The 21,465-nt window shown below is 30.1% G+C and overlaps 2 protein-coding genes across 2 annotated transcripts; both read left to right on the forward strand.

The window, feature by feature from the left end:
• The first annotated feature begins 689 nt into the window (after positions 1-689).
• LOC105761332 (probable leucine-rich repeat receptor-like serine/threonine-protein kinase At3g14840) lies at positions 690-9,237 on the forward strand. The gene is made up of 24 exons (XM_052624127.1): positions 690-1,005; positions 1,094-1,265; positions 3,830-3,901; positions 4,010-4,081; positions 4,218-4,289; positions 4,400-4,471; positions 4,580-4,651; positions 4,802-4,876; positions 4,986-5,057; positions 5,166-5,246; positions 5,346-5,417; positions 5,511-5,579; positions 5,654-5,719; positions 5,979-6,038; positions 6,136-6,171; positions 6,245-6,291; positions 6,374-6,750; positions 6,895-7,093; positions 7,213-7,359; positions 7,558-7,676; positions 7,761-7,971; positions 8,083-8,320; positions 8,409-8,559; positions 8,631-9,237. Exons 1-24 carry the CDS (start codon positions 915-917, stop codon positions 9,033-9,035), a joined length of 3,048 nt encoding a protein of 1,015 aa, XP_052480087.1. The 5' UTR covers positions 690-914; the 3' UTR covers positions 9,036-9,237.
• Positions 9,238-13,254: 4,017 nt separating this feature from the next.
• On the forward strand, positions 13,255-20,730 carry LOC105761334 (probable leucine-rich repeat receptor-like serine/threonine-protein kinase At3g14840). The gene is given in 25 exon segments (XM_052624132.1): positions 13,255-13,528; positions 13,609-13,780; positions 15,144-15,215; positions 15,342-15,413; positions 15,625-15,696; positions 15,824-15,895; positions 15,990-16,061; positions 16,138-16,212; positions 16,298-16,369; positions 16,484-16,564; positions 16,660-16,731; positions 16,832-16,903; positions 17,012-17,040; positions 17,043-17,085; positions 17,183-17,245; positions 17,340-17,375; positions 17,453-17,499; positions 17,666-18,045; positions 18,187-18,385; positions 18,509-18,661; positions 18,846-18,964; positions 19,045-19,255; positions 19,351-19,597; positions 19,700-19,850; positions 20,204-20,730. Coding segments are annotated over 25 exon segments (3,078 nt in total). The 5' UTR covers positions 13,255-13,437; the 3' UTR covers positions 20,609-20,730.
• Positions 20,731-21,465: the final 735 nt, after the last annotated feature.

Consider the following 21,465-nt stretch of genomic DNA (forward strand, 5'->3'; position numbering starts at 1 on the left):
CTATCCATTAAATAATAGACGTTTTATGAGAGAGCAAATTAATATTGTAAACATTATTGAGGGTGTATGATGCCCAAGTTCTCAAGGGGGATTATTATAGTTTTAGGTACAAATATGATTTCTCTATACTTGGAGAGTGGAGTGTGAATCATTTGTTGTATTCGTGTTCAAAGATAGCGAAATTACTCACTAAACTAGGCTCCGCAAATATCGAGAAATCGAATTGTGTAAATAAACCTCTATGTTATTTTTATTTTATTTGCACGATTTTTCTTAATGCCAAGTCCTAGTGACTACTACAATCAAATACTTTCATTATAGTTTTGTATTTCAGCAAATAAACAACAAGAAGTAACAACAAGCTCCAATTTAAAATCAATTTAAAAATACTTTAAAGAAAATTTGTTTATATACCAATAGTATTTGAACCTTTCTTATGAAATTAATTTTTCTAATAATGTATCAAATATTAAAAATATTCAACTCAAATTGAATATGAGTATGTAATTATTTCTCAAATTAAATTTTGGCCCTATTCATAAACATTTAGTTTTTTTCTTAATAAACATTTTCGGCTTCAACGTAGAAGTATGGGACCTCCCATGCAAGATATATATTTTAGCAACTTGCTAATATAATAAAGTATTTTCATTTGCAAAGTCATACAAAACATCCAGTCACACTACAATAATTGAACATTTCATATATCTCAAACTCTACCTCTCTTTTTCCATTTTTCTCCATAGGCGGCCAGATAATTTTCTTCCTCTTGCTTTTTGATTCATTTTCAAAGAAACTTCCCTAACTTTCATAGTCTAATATCTTTATGAAAAACCCAATCTTTCAATCCATTTTGTGTTCATTCAAATCAAGCAAAAAGGAGCTCTAGAATCCCTCTCCAAAAATCCTCCAACATGTTCATTCATCGACTCCTTTTTGCTTCAATATTCATAGTGTGTTGCCTCACAACGCTTACAAATGGAGCTTCACTTCCAAATGGTGAAGGTAATTCATAATATTACTCTACAAAGAAGCTTGATTTGCTTAATTATTTTTTTTAATAAATTTCAGTACCCTTTTTCTTTTGTTATAGTGGAAGCTTTGAGAAGTATTGGTAACACATTGGGGAAGACAGACTGGAACTTTAATATTAATCCATGCGATCAAGGCGATACTTGGTTGAACCAATCCACACGTTATTATGCTAATAATGTTACTTGTGATTGCTCCTTCAACAATAACACCATCTGTCATGTGGTTCGCATGTAAGTATATACATATTATAATGAAAATTTATCCATCATTGAGTTGTGACCAAACTTGATACATCTATTCATGGATTATATATAGTTTTAGATCTCATCTAAAGTTTACTAAAAGTGAGAGAGAGGCATGATACAAATATGAGATAGAGATATATAATAATTTTGTCTTTGAAATTGTCCATTTGTACCTAGTTGGTCCTTAAAACTTTTTTGAACTTAGTTGATCCCTGAACATGTATTTCATCAATCAGGTTAGTCCCTCTACACTAGTACCATTAGTTTGTGCTACTGTGACATTTTAGCCAAGGACGAAGCTAGAAATTATTTTAGGGAAGGCCAAAATTAAATGTTAATTTTTATGATAGTAGAAATGTAATTTCACCATTTGAATAGTCTATATCTTTATAATTTTTAAAGAATTAAATTAATTTTTTATAATTTTGTGGGGTTAAAGTGTAATTTTACCTTTATTAATTTAAAATTTAAATAATCTAAAGGGCTTAAATGAAAAATTTTCTATTTTAGGGAGGTCAGGGCACGACCAACCTCCCTAACTATGCCCCTATTTCTAGCCAATCTGGTAGGAGCACATAGTAACCTCTCAAACATAATTTATATTTCTTAGCTTATGTTTATCATGTGACAAAAATTATAATAATTAAACTACAAATATTAAAATTAAAAATAAAAAAATAAATTTTAACTTTTAACATAAAAAAATTGAATCTCAAATTTTATAGAAATACAAGTACTAACTTCATATAATTTGTTAATATGTTTTAGGGTTAAAGAGGTTACGAGAGTACAATCTGTATAATTTTGGTTAGCAGCCTCAATTAAATCTTTTGTCTTTGTTCAAGATTTCCTTTTTTGAATGGGTTATGACGACTTTTGAATTTTCTAAACACGTACAAATGTTAAATAATATTTATGAGAGCTACTTGCTTGCACGGTTTTATGTAATTCTTTTAATGAAAGCGAATAGGATGTCTTAATGATTTTAAAGATATTATTATTTAATTATTCATGCAATAAATGTCAAATCAAAGTGCATGAAATGAGCTGACAGGCGTGGCAAGCTAGTACAATTAATTTAGGACCCACTGCTGGCTATTCAATGGAGTCGCCATCGCATGTCGGTCCAACCTTTTCTATATAATTAATAAATTAATAACAACCAATTCTATATAATTACAATTAAAAGAAATCCAATTCCACTCATCAATTCTTTAATGATTTTAAATGTAAATAAATTATTAAAACTATTTTATATATTTTCAATGCAATAAATGTCAAATCAAAGTCCATGAAATGAGCCGACAGGAGTGGCAAGTGGATGACAATTAATTTAAGAGCCACTGCTGCCTATTCAATGGAATCGCCATCGCATGTCGGTCCAACCTTTCGTTGGCCGCCAATGTCTCTTTCTTCTGAAAAATGCCTTAACAAGATACTATCCAATTTTAGCCTTTTACTTTATTGTTAATACATATTCACGCATATACATATATTAGCTTTTTCAGTCTACGACTAATTTCATCATACTTATTTAAAATGGATTAATTCAATCGAATTAAATTATTGATTTAGATATTTGTATTAAATTAATTGACTCAAGATTCAGTGACTATAGTTTGAATTGATTTTTTACTTTTTATTTATTTAATTAGATCGTATGAATTGGCGAATTAAAAATTAATAACTTGACTAAGTCGAGTAATGACTTAATTCTAAAATCTTAAATGTCACAGAAGTAGCACTTGATTTTATGTATTTAACATTTTATTTAAATAATATATTTATACTTATTGTAATTGGTTTTTAATACATTAATTAAAATGTTGAACATAATTAATAGATATTAATTTATTTAATAATTTAAATATGATAAAAATTTTGAATTATAATTAGAACATTTATATTATATTAAAATGATATATTTTAAATTGATAATTTTAATAATAATAAAATTAAAATCATAATTAAAATATTTGTACTATATTTATATTCGATATACAATATAATTTTATTTCATTAATTAATTCAAAATAATATTATTCAAATAATAACCAACATATATATATACTTGCTTTTTATTATATGACTAATATAAATGTTCTTTTAATAGCTTAATTTGAAATTTACATATAATAATTATTTAGATTTTTCCTTTTGCTTGAGATCCAGAAGCAGGCAGGATCTTCGCTCCATTACTTAAATAAAATATGATTTTTTAATCTCTTAGAATTAAAAATTTTAATTTAAATATTTTAATCCTTATAAACTAAATAAAAAATGCTTAAGATTTTTTAACTTTCAAAAGAATCTCAAATTTTTTATCTAAAAATATTTTAATTTTTCAAAATATTTACTAAAACAAATCTGATAATTAATTCTCTGTATTATGTAGATTCACGATTTTAAACAAGATTAAAAAGATGATTAATGTTAAAAAATTATGACTTTTGAGTACCGAGTTTTTACCAAGCAGATATTGATTCTGAATGTGAATTTTTTTTATTGTAGATTTTAGCAACAGACCCCTAACTTAGTTTCTGTATCAGATTGCTTAAGGCTCAAAATCTCTCGGGGACTCTCCCACTAAACTTGACAAGTCTCCCTTACTTGCAAGAAATGTAAGCACATTTCAAGTGTTCCTCCATTCTGATATATATAAATGAAGATTCTTTGTTTTTCAGCAACTATATATCTACTAATTTGTTGTTTTAAAACTACTATTACAGTGACCTAACTCGCAACTATCTTAATGGCACCATTCCTTCAGAATGGGGTTCTGCTACCCGACTCGTCAGCATGTATGTTTTCTCCTACTTTCTCTTTCATGGTTGTATGTATATATCTTTCATGGTTTTGAAATAATTTCTCGTAACTACAATATGTACGCATGTATATGTAAATGTTGCTAAATGCAAAAGATTTGTTGTATTCCAGTTCACTTCTTGGAAATCGATTAACAGGTTCAATCCCAAGAGGACTAGCAAATCTCAGAAATCTTACCAGCTTGTGAGTTATATTATGGCAATTTCTTTTATAGTTTTACATAATTTTTTTTCCATTTTTTAATGAAGGTCTAATGGATAATTAAATTTATTTATTGAAACATCATTGTGTAGAGTCCTTGAGAACAATCGTCTTTCAGGAACTTTGCCTGCAGCACTAGGGAATCTACCCAAAATTGAGCGACTGTAAGAGGGACTTTTTTGTTTCTTCTTAATTCCAGCTGAATTTCATTTCATTACATGCAGTAGTTTTATTATATAAATTATTTAATATCTATTTACTGGTTTCTTCAGGCATCTTAGTTCCAACAATTTTACTGGTGAAATACCTGAAATGTTTGCTAACCTAACTTCATTGAAGGAATTGTAAGCAATTCTAATTTCCATATACGAATGAATATTTTATATATCTCATGTCTGAATATATCTTCAAATAAAGTTCTTATTATACATATCATTTGGAATTTTTAATATATTTTATATGCCATAGTTATGATAATTTTGTTCTCTCAACAGTCGGATTAGTGACAACAACTTTACAGGACAGATTCCTGACTTCATATTCCGAAATTGGACAAATCTTGAACAGATGTGAGAATTATAATTATAAGATTTTGATGCATTTTGTAAGTCTATATTTTCATTAGAAATATTTTTATTTTATTAATCAATTAAATGAATTCTTCTTTCCTAATGACAGATATATAGAGGCAAGTGGTTTGATTGGGCCAATTCCATCCATTAATGCTACTTTAGAAAACTTAGAATACATGTAAGCTCCAATGATCTTAAAAGGTGGTGACAATATTCATTACATAAAAATAAACACAACTTAATTTCTTATTTATGTTTGTATATGGTTCTTGATATTGTTTTACAGAATAATTAGTGACTTGAATGGAGCTAACACAACTTTTTCACAATTGGTCATCGATGCCACTTTGCCTAAATTGGATAGATTGTAAGCATGAACTCTGGAATAAAGCAAAGATTTTTGGAAGTTATGAGATATTGTGGAGTTCTAAAAGAATAATGGAATTATTTTGTGATTGAATTATAGCATGTTGAGGAGTTGCAATCTCATTGGAGAGATACCTGCTTCTTTTGGGACATTTACATCCATAAAGATATTGTAAGTAATTACACTTTCTTTTGAGAGGTTCAAGTTCAGTTTGATTGTAGACTTACGTGTGGTTTAATACCCGTTTTACAAATTTTCTTGCAGAGATCTCAGCTTTAATAGACTTAGTGGAAAAATTCCAGATGAGCTTTCTAATCTTGATTTCGATAATATGTAAGGATATGGCTTTTAGTTGTAGTGTGTAAATTGCATTTTCTTTATTTATATACTCATTTGGATTTTATTAGGTTCTTAAATGGAAACAATTTTAATGGATCAGTCCCTCAATGGATACTCGATACAAGAGAAAAAGTGTAAGATTCTCTTTCTTATTTAAATGCTCAATCTCATTGATTATAGTTTGATTAACCAAAATCAAAATTATTGCACAAAGATATTTAATTACTATTTATTGATTCTCCTACATTAATTAGTAGTTAAAGATTTGATCTTCTCGCTGTATATGAAGTAGTTTTATAACTCGCGTCCGGCATCTATCTTCTTAGTGAACATACAAATAAAAGGGATTAATCAGTGACTTGCTAGATATTGAAAATAATACTCTAAATGCAGGGATCTTTCTTATAACAACTTCACAAACACAGGTGTATCAGATTGCCGACAAAATAGCGTGTACGACAACTTCCTCATCCAACTTCATTACTGCATCTTTCTTATAAAATATCAATCATTTTTTTGTTATAATTTTTCCTCCATTATCGACCTGTAGGAACTTGTTCTCAAGCATTGCAAGAGTCAATAACACGTAAGTATTAAGACAACAACAATCATTAAACTAAGTCTTTGTCTTTCATCTAACTTTATAATTGTTTTATCAGGGGAATTGTTCCATGTTTGACTAGCCAAATTACCTGCCCATCAGAACGTAAGTATTTATATATATTTGATGCACTAATAATATAACTCAATTATTTTATTCAAACTGTTGTTGATTGTTATTTCCTCAGTTTTGCAATTTGTCCATATAAACTGTGGAGGGAGAGAAATAACTGTTAATGACACCATTTATGAAGCCGATTACGATGGAGCCGGGCCTTCGACATTTTACCGAAGTACCAACTGGGCATTTAGCAGCACCGGAATTTTTCTAAGCGATGACCGCCCCGACGACATCTTAGTTTTGGACAATAGACAAGTGTCTGTCGATGGCGATGAAAAACAACTCTACGAAAGTGCAAGGCTTGCGCCTAGCTCTTTGACATACTATGCATTTTGTCTCGCCAATGCAACTTACTCAGTAAACCTCCATTTCGCTGAGATTCAGTTCACTAATGATCGAAATTATAGCAGCTTGGGGAGACGCATATTTGATGTTTACATTCAGGTATATTTTTAGTATCATTCTTGTTAGTATGTTATCCTGATTCTGTTAGAGTGTTGAATTTTATATATATACATACACAAATATTGATTTACAACATGTGCTTACATGGAAAGTAGTGTTAAATGGAAGGGATAATAATTGCAGGGAAAGCAGGAGCTGAAGGATTTCAATATTGAAGAAGAAGCTGGAGGGGCAGGCATACCAAAAGTAAAAAACTTCACTGTAAATGTAACGGATAGCACTTTGGAGATCCGTTTCCAATGGGCCGGGAAAGGGACAACTTCTATACCGGAGAGAAGCATTTACGGTCCTCTTATCTCAGCAATATCTATTTTAGATCCTAGTAAGTTTTCAATTCAACTGACTCTTTTTTTGTTATAGCACGCCTATATATAATGCTTCCAACAAATATTTTCATGTCATCTTTGCTACTAATTGCTATAAGAAAATGTTTCCAAACAGCTTATAAACCTCCATCAGAAAGCGACGGTGGTATTGCGACAGCTGCAGTGGTCGGTATTGTGGGCGGAGCAGTGTTTGCTGCTTTGTTGATTTTAGGCATTCTTTGGTGGAAGGGCTGTTTAAAACAGAAGAGTACTTTGGAACAAGGTATTTAGGCAGAATATCATTGTACTCTGTTGCATACGTCAGTCGCGCAACGCCTTTATTTTGCGATTTTCCGTTCTTTTTTTATATTGATATTCATCGCAATTGATCATAATCTCATATGTTATGCGACTAAAAACACGTTTGTGATCGCAGTTTAAACCCTGCCATCCCTTCTAATTGGATTAACATGTTCCACAGATCTAAAAGGTATAGAGTTGCAGACAACTTCCTTTACCTTAAGGCAAATTAAAGCTGCTACAAACGATTTTCATGCTTCTAATAAGATCGGAGAAGGTGGTTTTGGTCCCGTTTACAAGGTAATCATATGCAACACTTCCAGTAGGTAAATTGTTCATTATAGAACCTGGTAATCATTGTTTTCTTTTTCATTTCAAACGCAGGGTACTCTAGCAGATGGCACAGTGATTGCTGTGAAGCAGCTATCAGCTCGATCGAAACAAGGAAACCGTGAGTTTGTGACTGAGATTGGCATGATTTCAGCTCTACAACACCCTCATCTGGTAAAGTTGTACGGCTGTTGCATTGAAGGAAATCAATTGATGCTTATATACGAGTACTTGGAAAACAACAGCCTTGCTCGGGCATTATTTGGTACAAACCCCATACAAATGTCTATTTGTTCTAACACGAATGTGAAGTATGTGAATATGTGTTTGTGTATGTGTGTATCTGAGTTACTCCTTTTATTTTGGTAATGAAAAGGGACACAAGAGTCTCAGTTGACATTAGACTGGCCAACAAGAATGAAGATCTGCATTGGTATAGCTAGAGGGTTAGCTTACCTCCATGAGGAATCAAGGTTGAAGATTGTGCATAGAGACATAAAGGCCACTAATGTGTTGCTTGATAAGAATCTAAACCCTAAAATATCTGACTTCGGTTTGGCCAAGCTTGATGAAGAAGAAAATACCCACATTAGTACCCGAATTGCAGGAACTTAGTAAGTCTCTTTTCAGATTCATTCTCAAATCTTCATTGATGTCAAACCTATAAGAAGCTGTATTTAATTGATGATGTTAAATTTGCAGTGGCTATATGGCTCCTGAGTATGCATTGCATGGCCATTTGACAGAGAAAGCGGATGTTTATAGTTTTGGGATAGTGGCTCTCGAAATTGTTAGCGGGAGGTGCAACACTAAAAGCCGCCCAAAGCAAGAACCTTTCATTCTCCTTGAATGGGTAAATTAAGTTCTCATTCTTTCTTCCATTATGAATTTGAATGTGGCAATTAAATTTTGTGTGTTTTATAGGCTCATGTTTTGAAGGAGAATGGGAACTTGTTGGAATTAGTTGATACAAGGATTGGCTCAGATTGCAACACAGATGAAGTCATGGCAATGATCAACATTGCACTATTGTGCACAAATCCCACTTCTTCAGCTAGGCCTTTAATGTCTTCGGTAGTGAGCATGCTTGAAGGCAAGGCTGAAGTTCACGAATACCTCACAGATTCAAGCATTTCTTCAAATCGTCAAATGAGTGCAGAGATTATGAAAAAGTTGTATCGGAAACTTGAAGAAGATGATACAAATGTTAGCCAAACAAGGAGTATGTTAGCTGATGGGCCATGGACCAATTCTTCTACATCTGCTGCTGATCTTTATCCAGTTAGTTTGACTTCTGGATATTTGCAGAATAGAGATTCCACAAATTAGAAAAAAATTTGTATAATTCTCTTGTCTGGTTTCTCCCCAGAAAATTCGTATTCCTTTGAAACCAAGGCTTAATTAGCTCATTTGATTCAGTCAAAAACCGAAAGTCACATTCAATAATTTTGACATTTGAAATACTAAAATTATAAGTAAAGTGTATTTTAATTTTATGCAATTTTATACATAAAATTTTGATTTGATATAATTCTTGTAAATTATTTACATAATTATTGATTTAACATCATTTTATATTTATATATTGCATACATGAATAATTAAATTTATCCAATTTAAAAATAAATTGATATATTTATTTTTAAGATGTGCATGATTAAATCAAAATTAAAATTTTAAATATACATCGAACCACAATTAGGGTTACACGTATATAATTACAAATTAAATTAAAATTCATGTATACAATTACACATTAAATCACAATTTATATATAATTTTGATATCTATCTTTTTTAACTTCTCTTATTATCAAACTTCAACCGAGGCTTTTGGTTCTTGAACAGGAAATGTTGAAGATGTTGAAATGCCTGGTGGGTTCAATTACCTTAATATATAACATCCTAGAAAGGATGCTTCAGGTGACTGGGAAATCCAAAATCTTTCTTCTCTTTTGAGTCATGTTGTAACCAAAAATTTAATCATATTCATTATTTGTACTAATTAATAACCTTATAAAAATATAAAAATTAAACCATATTTAAATTTAAATTTAAATAATCTTGTAAAATGAAAAAGAAAAAAGAGCATGCAGTTGGTGTCCACGTAACATGATAACTTTATCGAGTAAAATAAAATATAAAAATATTAAATACAAAAATGACATTTAAATTTTTTGACAGTATTCTGTATTTTAAATAAATAAAAAAGTCTTTAATTCAAATTAGGTTGGTGTACGCAAAATTTTTTATTGAAATTTCATTGGAATTGATATATGAATACATTTAATTTTTAATTAAAAATATTTTTGTTCAAATATATATAGATAGAAGTAGGGGTGAGCATTCGATCGAATCGAATCGAATCGAATCGAATCGAAAATTTTCGAGTTAATCAAGTTTTCGAATCTCATTTTATCATCCTAATTTTATTTGAAGTTTTCTCGAATCGAGTCGAGTGAGATGAAATTCGAATCGAATCGAATATATTTGCTCGAGTTAAATTTAAAAAAAAAAATTTTGGGTCTTTGTAACCACTGTCACCCATGGTAATAAAATTTGTCCACCTTAATCAAATTTTTTATTAACTTTTATCAGCTCATAATTTATTTATTAATTTTTTATATCTTGGTTAGCTTTTTGCTTGCTTAGTTGTTTCAATTATCTTCAAATTCTTGTCTTTGGAATTAAAAATATATTAAATGTAAAAATATGATTTTTTAATAAATTTTATTTTAAAATAAAATGTAAAATTGATACCAATATAAAATTTTAACACAAATATTTTATGGCATAATTAATAATTCAACTTTAATATAAATATTCAATATGACTAAACAATTCAATAATATAAATAATATAAAATGTGAAATTTAATTTAATAATATGAATAGTAGATATAAATAAAATTATTACTATTTATGTTTAGTGATTTTTATTGGATAATTTTGATTTTTATTTGAGAGTAAAGGGTGAGAAGTAAAAATTTAGGGGAAAAATAAAAAATTTTGGGGAATAAAAGTTTGAAGGAAAGTAAATAGGGGGGAGTAAAATTTTGGAGAGAAAATATTAAAAAAAATTTTGGAGGGGGGAGGGTTTGGGGTAGATGAGAGGTGGGATGAGAATGGAATAAAAGTTTTAGGGAAAAAGTGGGAGGGAGTAAAAATTTTGGGGGAAAATAAAAAGTTTTGAGGGTTTTTGGGAGTAAAATTTTGAGAAAAAGTAAATGGGAGAGTAAAATTTTGGTGGAAAATGAATTTTGGGTAGATTGGGGGGGGGGTTGGGAGGGGAGTAAAAGTTTTGGGGGTAAGTGGGAAGGAGTAAAAGTTTTGAGGGAAAAGTAAAAAAGTTTGGGAGTTTGGGGTAAAAATGTAAAATATTATAGTTTGATATTCGAATTATTCGAATTATTTGAGTTATTCGAATTCAAAAACTCAACTCGGTTTGAACTCAAAATTTGAAAAAAAAAATTTCGAGTTGATTCGAATAACTCGATTAACTCGAATAACTCGATTTGTTTAACTCGAAATTCGATTTTTTTAAAATTTTTTTGAGTCGAATCGAATTTTGCTCACCCCTAAATAGAAGTAAAAAACATAAAATAGGGAGCTAGATTTTGATTGATAAAAAAGAAAAAGCATTCCATCATTATAGGAGTATTTAAGAAATATAATTTGGCTACTATTGGTGATAAAAATTTGATTTGTTTCCAAAAATTTGAATTTCTTTTTGAATTTTAGTTAATTATCTTGAATAATAAATTAAATTAATGTGAATATATTATTTCCTAAATTTTGATAGTTTTGAGAATATACAAATTGACCCCTTTAAAAATTACAAAAATTCAAAATTATCTTTGGAAATTCAAAATATATATGAAATATATTTTCCAAAATTTTATTAATATATATTAAAAAAATTATTAATATATAAATATATAAAATACTAAATTATAATTTTTTAGAAAACTCAAATTGATAAAATTAATCTTTTTAAACAAGTAAATTATCAAACCATGTTTGTTGTATTAATTATTTTATTTTATTTATCTTTTTTCTTTAAAATTTTTTTGTATTTATGCTTTTTAACTTAAAATTTAATAAAATTACCGACAAGTTTTTAATATAACTAGTTTAATGTTTTTAATTTAATTTAAATAAATTTATTTAACTCAATTCAAATTTTATTTCATTGATTTAATTAAATTTAAAAAATTAAAGTAAATAAAATGACAAATTACTTGATTTAATTTGATTTAGACCTTAGTCGTGGAAGATACCAAATTGTTAAATTACTGACCCATGTCCTTGTATACATTATTATAACATTTGGCTAGTCATCGTCCTCCTGCTATAAAGTTGTGAGGTCAGTTGTCTCAACTAGCTTCCTGTCAAAGGTCCCTATCCCTGTCCTTTTACTTGAGTCGGTGGCACTAGAATTAATTGGGTTAATAAGTCTTGAATCAGTCAATATTTATAAAATTTTTATAATTTGATAAATAAAATATTTTATTTAAAAATTAAAAACACAATACCTTTATTTCAATTTATACCTTATTTGATTTGTTTTAGGAATTAAATTTATCTACTTAATTTAATCCTGTCCCTTATGGGACCTCATTTCATTAAATACCGATGCGACACAGAACCTTTTTCATTCTCTATCATCTCTAAGAAATTTCCAACTTTCGCACTTTAACCCCTTTATGAAAACCCAATCTTTCAACCCATTTTTTATTCATTCACATCAAGCCAAATAAAAGCTCTTGAATTCCACTCTAAAATATTCCTTTAATATGTTCTTTTTGGGTCAATATTCATAGGTTCTTGCCTTACAATGAGCTACAGTACTGCTAAAGATGATACAGTAGTTTCATTTGCATGGGTGCCTCGCTGCCTCCCTCCACCCAGGGGAAGTCAGGAAAAACTTTTAGAGAATGGAAACTAAATTGTTTACATTTTTATAAATTTTTGAAAGATTAAATCAAAATTTATTATTTTAGGAGGATAAAGTATAATTTTATTTTTATTAATTTAAATTTTTAAAAAATTTAAAAGATTAAAATGATAAATTTTTTATTTTAAGGGGGGACGGAACCTTGCTAGCACCCTAAATCTGTCTCTGGTTTGAAGTTTAATTTGCTTAATTCTTTTTGTTAATGTTATTTGTTTTCATATGATATCAAATTTAATCTTTAATATTTACATCTTTTGTTAATTTAATTTTTATAATTAAATTTGATCTTTAAAAAATCAAATTTAACTATCAATATTTTGAAAAAGTTAGAATTGATTTTTAATAAAAATATTAACTAAAATATTAAAATTTTTAAATATAAAAAGCAATCTAGGTATAGTTCGTTATATTCCTATGCAAGATATTTTTTTACAACTAGCTAATATGAAAAAAGCATTTTCATTTACCAAGTCATTCGAAAACATCCAATCACAGTACAATTATTGAACCTTTGTTTTAGTGTTCACATTACCTCTCTTTTTTCTCTTATTTTCCATATGCAGCCAAATCATTTTCATCTAAAAGAAATTTCCAACTTCCTTTTAGAAAATTATTTTCCCAAGTTTCACATATAGCCTACGTCTCAAACAAAATTCCAACTCTCATAGTCCAATATATTTATGAAAACCCAATCTTTCACCCCATTTTTTGTTCATTCATATCTATCCAAAACGAAAAAAAGCTCTTGAATTTCAATCAGAAAATACTCCTTTAATATGTTGTTTCTTCGACATGTTTTAGGGTCAATATTCATAGTTTGTTGCCTTACGACGCTTACAAATGGAGCTACACTTGCCAATGATGAAGGTAACTCATAATACTAAGCTTCTAACCTTAATTTGATCAATTCTTTTTACTAAATTTCTCTCTTTGGTTTTTTGTTACAGTGGAAGCTTTGAAATGGATTGGTAAAACATTGGGGAAGACAGGGTGGAACTTTGATAGTGATCCATGCAGCCAACGCCATAGTTGGGTAGATCAATCCACACGTTATTATGTTAATAATGTTACATGTGATTGCTCCTTTAACAATAACACCATCTATCATGTGGTTCGCATGTAAGTATATACATGTATATATACATATATATCTTTCTTAAAAAGAAAATTTATGCACCATTGAGTTATGTCCAAATTTGTTAGATTAGTTCATGGGTTATATCATTTGAACATATTCTATTATATATACACGTAATTATCATGTTTAAGATATAATATTATATAGTCAATCTATTCTGCTGACAAATATCTAAACCGGAAATCACAATCCAAATACCTATTGCCAAAATTTATTAATATGACAGTTTTTCTTTTTTTGAGTCATCAGTGCTACACCCAACTAGTACTAGTCCAAACACTACTCTTAAAAAATTGCCTGAACATGTGTCATGAGTAGTGATGTTTTTAAGTGTCATTGGGGTTAGTTTTTGAGGTGCTTTGATGCTTTCCTTGGTGTGTTCGTATCCAGATTGGCTATGGGTGCTGTGGTTCTTGTATCAGATTTAATTTTATTGCAAGGAGTGTTTATTATGCTGAAGGTTTAGTTCGGTGTTTCTTAGTAGGTATTGTTGAGATGGGTGTCTTCCTTTACAATAAAGTTTCATTGGTTAAGATTTAGATTATATTTAAAATTTTTTAAAATTTTAAACTTAAAAGTTATAATAAAATGTTGTTATTTATATAAAATTTCAATTATGTAAAATTATAAACCCTAAACCCACCCACATAAATTTCATATTTATTAGTATTAAGTATAATTTTGGTTAGTATATATTTTAGGTTAAAGAAATTTATAATTGAGAATTTGAACTTCATTATTATGATCAATATCTACTCTTTTAATAAATTTATGAAACTGAATTATTAAGTAGATAAAATGAGGAGAAAACAACAGCCAAATTAAATAATTTATACATTAGATAAAGCTTTTAATTAGTACGTTAAGTTGAAATTTTTTGAGTTGAGAGGTGTAGTGGGAAGTGAATACCAAGGTAGTATAATTACTTTAAGACCCACTGTTGACTATTCAATGGAATCGCCATCACATGTCGGTCCAAGCTTTTGTTGGCCGCCAATGTCATTTAATTGCCCTCCCTCTCTAGCTTTTGCAAAATGCTTTCACAAAGAAATTAAACTTTTTCACTATTTAGTTAAATTTTAATTTTATACATTATCAACTCCTAAATAGTAGTGTTTATAGTATATAAATGCCACATGCATATTAATTTATCCTAAATACTTGAACAAATCAAATTATTTTTGCTTGAGTAATTTAACTCTTGAAAAATAATATTTAATACTAGTAAGTAGTGAATATTATACAATTTTTAATTAAGGTTAAAAAGTTCATATCGTTAGTTAAAAATTTTCACTTTTTCATTATAGATTTTAGCACCCTAACATAAACTTTGTTTTGTATCAGAGTGCTCAAGGCTCAAAATCTCTCGGGTACTCTCCCACTAAACTTGAACAATCTCCCTTTCCTGCAAGAAATGTAAGGGCGTTTCCAAAGTTCTTTTTCATGATATATAAAACTTATTTCTTTTCATCAACTTTGGATCAATTAATTAACTATATACGTATATCTACTAATTTGTTGTTTTAAAACCATTTCTTACAGTGACCTAACTCGAAACTATCTTAATGGCACCATTCCACCGGAATGGGGTTCTTCTACGGGACTTGTCAGCATGTATTTTTCTTTCCTCATTGTCTATCTATATATGCCTTCCGTGATGGTTCTGTGTCTTTCCGCATTGTGTATGTATGTAAAAATGTGTACATATTCACATATATATATTTACATATCTTTCATCATGGTTGTAGGAACAATACATACAATCCTTCATCTTTTGATTATAGAAAATAATGCTGCTAAATGCAAAAGATGTGTTGTATTTCAGTTCTCTTCTTGGAAATCGATTAACTGGTCAAATCCCAGCAGAGTTAGCAAATCTCAGAAATCTTACCAGTTTGTGAGTTAGATTATAGCAACTTCGACTACATATAATATATCATTATTTCATGATTATGATTTTTTTCATTATTTTACTAAATGTCTAATGGATAATTAATTTTATTTATTGAAAAAAAATTGTGTAGAGTCCTTGAGAATAATGGTCTTTCAGGAACATTGCCTGCAGCACTGGGGAATCTACCCAATATTGAGAGATTGTAAGAGAGACTCTTCCTGTTTTGAATTTCATTTCATTACATGGAGTATTTTTATTATATAAATTATTTAAAATATATTTTCTGGTTGTTTCAGGCATCTTAGTTCCAACAATTTCACAGGAAAAATACCTGAAACATTTGCTAGGTTGACATCATTGAAGGAGTTGTAAGCAATTGTAATGTTCATTTTTACTAACTTATTTTATATGATATGTTTTATATTTATTTTGTATTCTCAACAGTCGGATTAGTGACAACAACTTCACAGGACACATTCCTGAGTTTATATTTCGAAATTGGGAAAATCTTGAACAGATGTGAGAATTTTAATTATAACATTTTTAATGCATTTTGTAAGTCTATTATTTTTCAATTAAATGGATCCATCTTTCCTAATGACAGATATATGGAGGCAAGTGGTTTGATTGGGCCAATTCCATCCATTAATGCTACTTTACTTAACTTGACATACATGTAAGCACCGATCTTAACCATCAAGATACTGACAATATTCAACACTATATGATAAAAGCTGCTATTTAAATCCTTATTTATAATTGTATCTGTTTGTTGGATATTGGTTTACAGAATAATTAGTGACTTGAATGGAACTGATACATCTTTTTCACAATTGCTTATCGATGCCAATTTGCCTAAATTGGAAAGACTGTAAGCATCAACTCTGAAATCAGGCAAAGATTTATTAGAGTTATGTCATATTGAGGAGTTTAAAACAATGGGATTATTTTGTGATTGAATTACAGGATGTTGAGGAGCTGCAATCTCATTGGAGAGATACCTTCTTCTTTTGGGACATTCACATCCATAAAGATATTGTAAGTATGATCTAGTGTTTTGAGAGGTCAGGGTTTAATTTGAATTTTTTTTATGAGATAACACGTAGTTTTAATATCATTTTTATATAATTTCTTGTAGAGATCTCAGTTTCAACAGACTCGGGGGAGAAATTTCAGAAAATCTTTCTACTCTTGATAACTTGAATTTTTTGTAAGGATATGGTTTTTAATTTTAGTGTAGATTTCCTTTTCTTTTAAGTATATACTCCTTTGGAACAAATGGAAATAAAAGAAAAACTTGATGATTTCTTTTGATTAGGTTCTTAAATGGAAATAATTTTACTGGAAAAGTCCTTCATGGATTCTGAATACAAAGGAAAAATGTAAGATTCAGTTCTTATTGTGTTGAATTCCTTTGATTAACCAAAATAAAATTATATCGATATCAAGCTTTTAATGAACATAATATTCTAAATTATTCTATTTGCAGCGATCTTTCATACAACAACTTCACACACACAGGTGTAACAGGCTGTCAACAAAATAATATCATGTATGACAAGTTTCTAATCTAACATCATTAGTGGATCTTTATTGTAAATGGCTATATATATATATAATATTTGTGGTTGATTGTGGATCTTCAGGAACTTATTCTCAAGCATTGCAAGAGTCAATAACTCGTAAGTATTAAGACAACAACAATCATTAAACTAAGTTCGGAGATTTTAATGGCTTTGCTTTTTAATTGTTTAATCAGAGGAATTGTTCCATGTTTGAGAAGCCAAACTACCTGCACAGCAGGATGTAAGTAAAAATACTTTACACTTCATCTATGCTAATATCCATTTATATTTGATACACTACTCAATCGTCAGGTAGCCAATGGCCAATGAGACATACAAAAATAAGTTCATCCTGTCTTAATTTTTTGTGTCGAGTTACTGATCCAAACTGTTTTTATATTCCTCAGTTTCGCACTCTGTTCATATAAACTGTGGAGGTGAAATAACAAGATTTAATGACACCGATTATGATGCCGATAACAATCAAGCCGGGCCTTCGACATTTCAACAAGGTACTAGGAACTGGGCATTTAGTACCACCGGAGTTTTCCTAGACGATGACCATATGGACGACAACTTAGCTTTTGACAATAGGCAAGTTTCTATCAGTGGTGACGGTGCAGAACTCTACAGAAATGCAAGGCTTGCACCTACTTCTTTGACATACTATCTTTTTTGTCTCGCCAATTCAACTTATACAGTAAACCTCCATTTTGCTGAGATTCAGTTCACTAATGATCAAACTTATAGCAGCTTGGGAAGACGCATATTTGATGTTTACATTCGGGTATTTTTTTTTTAGTATCATTCTTGATAGTATGTTATCCTGATTTGGGGGAGTGTCGAATTTTTAATGTATAGTAGCAAATATTGCTTTACAACATGTGCTTGCATGGGACGGCTTAAATGGAATGGATAATAATTGCAGGGAAAGCAGGTGCTGAAGGATTTCAATATTAAAGAAGCAGCAGGAGGGGCAGGCATACCGATAGTAAAATATTTTACTGTAAATGTAACCGATGGCACTTTGGAGATCGGTTTCCGATGGGCTGGCAAAGGGACGACTTCTATGCCTCAGGGAATCGTTTACGGTCCTCTTATCTCAGCAATATCTGTTTTAGATCCTAGTAGGTTTTCAATTCAACTGACTCTTCTTTTTACGTTGTTGTTATAGCACACGTATATATCATGCTTTCAACCATGATTTTCATGTCATCTTTGCTATTAATTACTATGTTATATTGTTGTAGAAATAGATGATAAACTTTCATCAGCAAGTACCGGTGGTTTTGCGACAGCTGCAGTGGTCGGTATTGTCGGCGGCACAGTGTTTGCTGCTTCAGTGATTTTAGGCGTCCTTTGGTGGAATGGTTGTTTAAGAGAACAGAGTACATTGGAACGAGGTATTTAGACATAATATCATTATACTCTGTTACATACAAGGAAAGAGTACGACAGTCGTACCGTCTTTTTCTATTGATACTCATCACAATTGATCCTTAATCATATGTTATGTGACTGAAAACACGTTTCTGATCGCAATTGAAACCCAGCCATTGCTTATATTTGGCTTAACGTGTTCCACAGATCTAAAAGGTATAGAGTTGCAGACAACTTCCTTTACCTTAATGCAAATTAAAGCTGCTACAAACGATTTTCATGCTTCCAATAAGATCGGAGAAGGTGGTTTTGGTCCCGTTTACAAGGTAACCATATGCAACACTTTCTGCAGGAAAATTGTTCATGATGGAACCTGGTAATCATGTTTTTCTCATTTCAAACGCAGGGCACTCTAGCCGATGGCACTATGATCGCTGTTAAGCAGCTATCAGCTCGATCGAAGCAAGGAAACCGTGAGTTTGTGACTGAGATTGGCTTGATTTCAGCTCTACAACACCCTCATCTTGTAAAGTTGTATGGATGTTGCATTGAAGGAAATCAACTGATGCTTATATACGAGTACCTGGAAAACAACAGCCTTGCTCGTGCATTATTTGGTACAAACCTCATCCAAATGTCTATCTGTTCTAACATGAATGAGAAGTATGTGAATACATATAACTGAGCCTCTTTGTATTTTGGTAATGGAAAGGGCCACAAGAATCTCAAGAATCTCAGTTGACATTAGATTGGCCAACAAGAATGAAGATCTGCATAGGTATAGCAAGAGGATTAGCTTACCTCCATGAAGAATCAAGGTTGAAGATTGTGCATAGAGACATAAAGGCCACTAATGTGTTGCTTGATAAGAATTTAAACCCTAAAATATCCGATTTCGGTTTGGCCAAGCTTGATGAAGAAGATAATACCCATATTAGTACCCGAGTCGCTGGAACTTAGTAAGTCTCTTTTCAGATTCATTCTCACTGTATTCATTGGTGTTAACCTATAAAAATGGCTGATATAAAAGCTGTATTTAATTGATGGTGTTAAATTTTCAGTGGCTATATGGCTCCTGAATATGCATTGCATGGCCGTTTGACAGAGAAAGCAGATGTATATAGTTTTGGGATAGTGGCTCTCGAAATTGTTAGTGGGAGGCGCAACACTAGAAGCCGCCCAAAGCAAGAACCTTTCATTCTCCTTGAATGGGTAAAGTATAACTTATCATTCTTTCTTCCATTCTTACTCTTGTTCTTTCCAGAAGAATTTGTTTTCTTCAATATATTACATTTCCGTATCAACACACGCATATCATTCATGCTGCATAGTCCGTAATGAAGGAATTCATACGGTCCTACTCTTCAAGGGTTCATTGGAAAGCTTTTAATAGAAGTTATTATACATATGAAGGATTATACTATAGAATGTCAAACACATATCACATATACCAAACACAGGTACTTTATATACATGACAAAGAAAGTTTATGCATTTGTCAGTTTGAGTTTCATTTTTTTATCAAATGAATTTGAATGTGGCAATTAAATTTGTGTGTTTTATAGGCTCATGTTTTGAAGGAGAATAGGAACTTGTTGGAATTAGTTGATACAAGGATTGGCTCAGATTGCAACACAGATGAAGTGATGGCAATGATCAACATTGCACTATTGTGCACAAATCCCACTGCTTTAGCTAGGCCTTTAATGTCTTCGGTGGTGAGCATGCTTGAAGGCAAGGCTGAAGTTCAGGAATACCTCACAGATACAAGCATTTCTTCAAATCGTCAAATGAGTGCTGAGACTATGAGAAAGTTGTATCGGAAACTTGATGAAGATGATACAGATATTAGCCAAACAAAGAGTATGTTAGCTGATGGGCCATGGACCAATTCTTCTACATTTGCTGCTGATCTTTATCGAGTTAATTTGACTTCTGGATAATAGAAAAATACAGATTCAACAAAGTAGAGAAAAAATATATAATTTTCTTGTTTGATTTTTCCCCAGAAAATTCGTATTCCTTTGAAACCAAGGCTTAAATTGATACATTAAAATAAAAAAAAAAGAAAAAAAAATTGACATTCAATGAATTTGAGATTCCAAGTTTATTTTATAGCTCCTCTCATCATCAAACTTCAACCTTATTTTAAAAATATCCGAACTCATTTCACTGACATTTAACAATTTGTTAAAATATTTTAAATATTTATAATATTCTAATCATTATAAATAAAATGATATAAATAATCAAAAGTTATAATTTTTGTTATTAATAAAGAGATATGAATATTCATAATAATAAGTTATGCCGCTTACCTACGAAGAGTTATATCACTTAATAGTTATTTTTATTTAAGAGAAGTTATTTGAATAATTATATCTCTTATTCTAACTGTCTCTTTTAAAAGTGTGATTATTCATAAAAAACACCTATTGAAAGTTAGGTCTGTATGAAAAGACATGAGAATTTTTATAATTAAGAGTGAGATTTCATTTATATCATATACCAAAAAAGTTCTCAAAAGTTCTTTTTATTCTTCTTCCATCTTCTATTATTCTTAGATTGTTCTATAAATAAATATTGCATAAATTATTTATAGAAATTAATTTTCTTGTCATACTCTGCTTAGTGCTTAGTGAACTATTTTGGTCAATACAAAACGTAAATAGTCACTGGGTTTCATTTTATCTTGGAGGTTTGTTAGAAACTTATTTGCACACCGAGTATAATTGAAAACGAATAGATCTTAAAGATAGTGACTTGATACACGTATTGGAATCGTAAGTTATTGTTTCATTTTTTTGTTCATGTTCCATGTGTGTTT

The sequence above is a fragment of the Gossypium raimondii genome, chromosome 11, assembly GCF_025698545.1.
Source record: "Gossypium raimondii isolate GPD5lz chromosome 11, ASM2569854v1, whole genome shotgun sequence".
Classification (NCBI taxonomy): Eukaryota; Viridiplantae; Streptophyta; class Magnoliopsida; order Malvales; family Malvaceae; genus Gossypium; species Gossypium raimondii.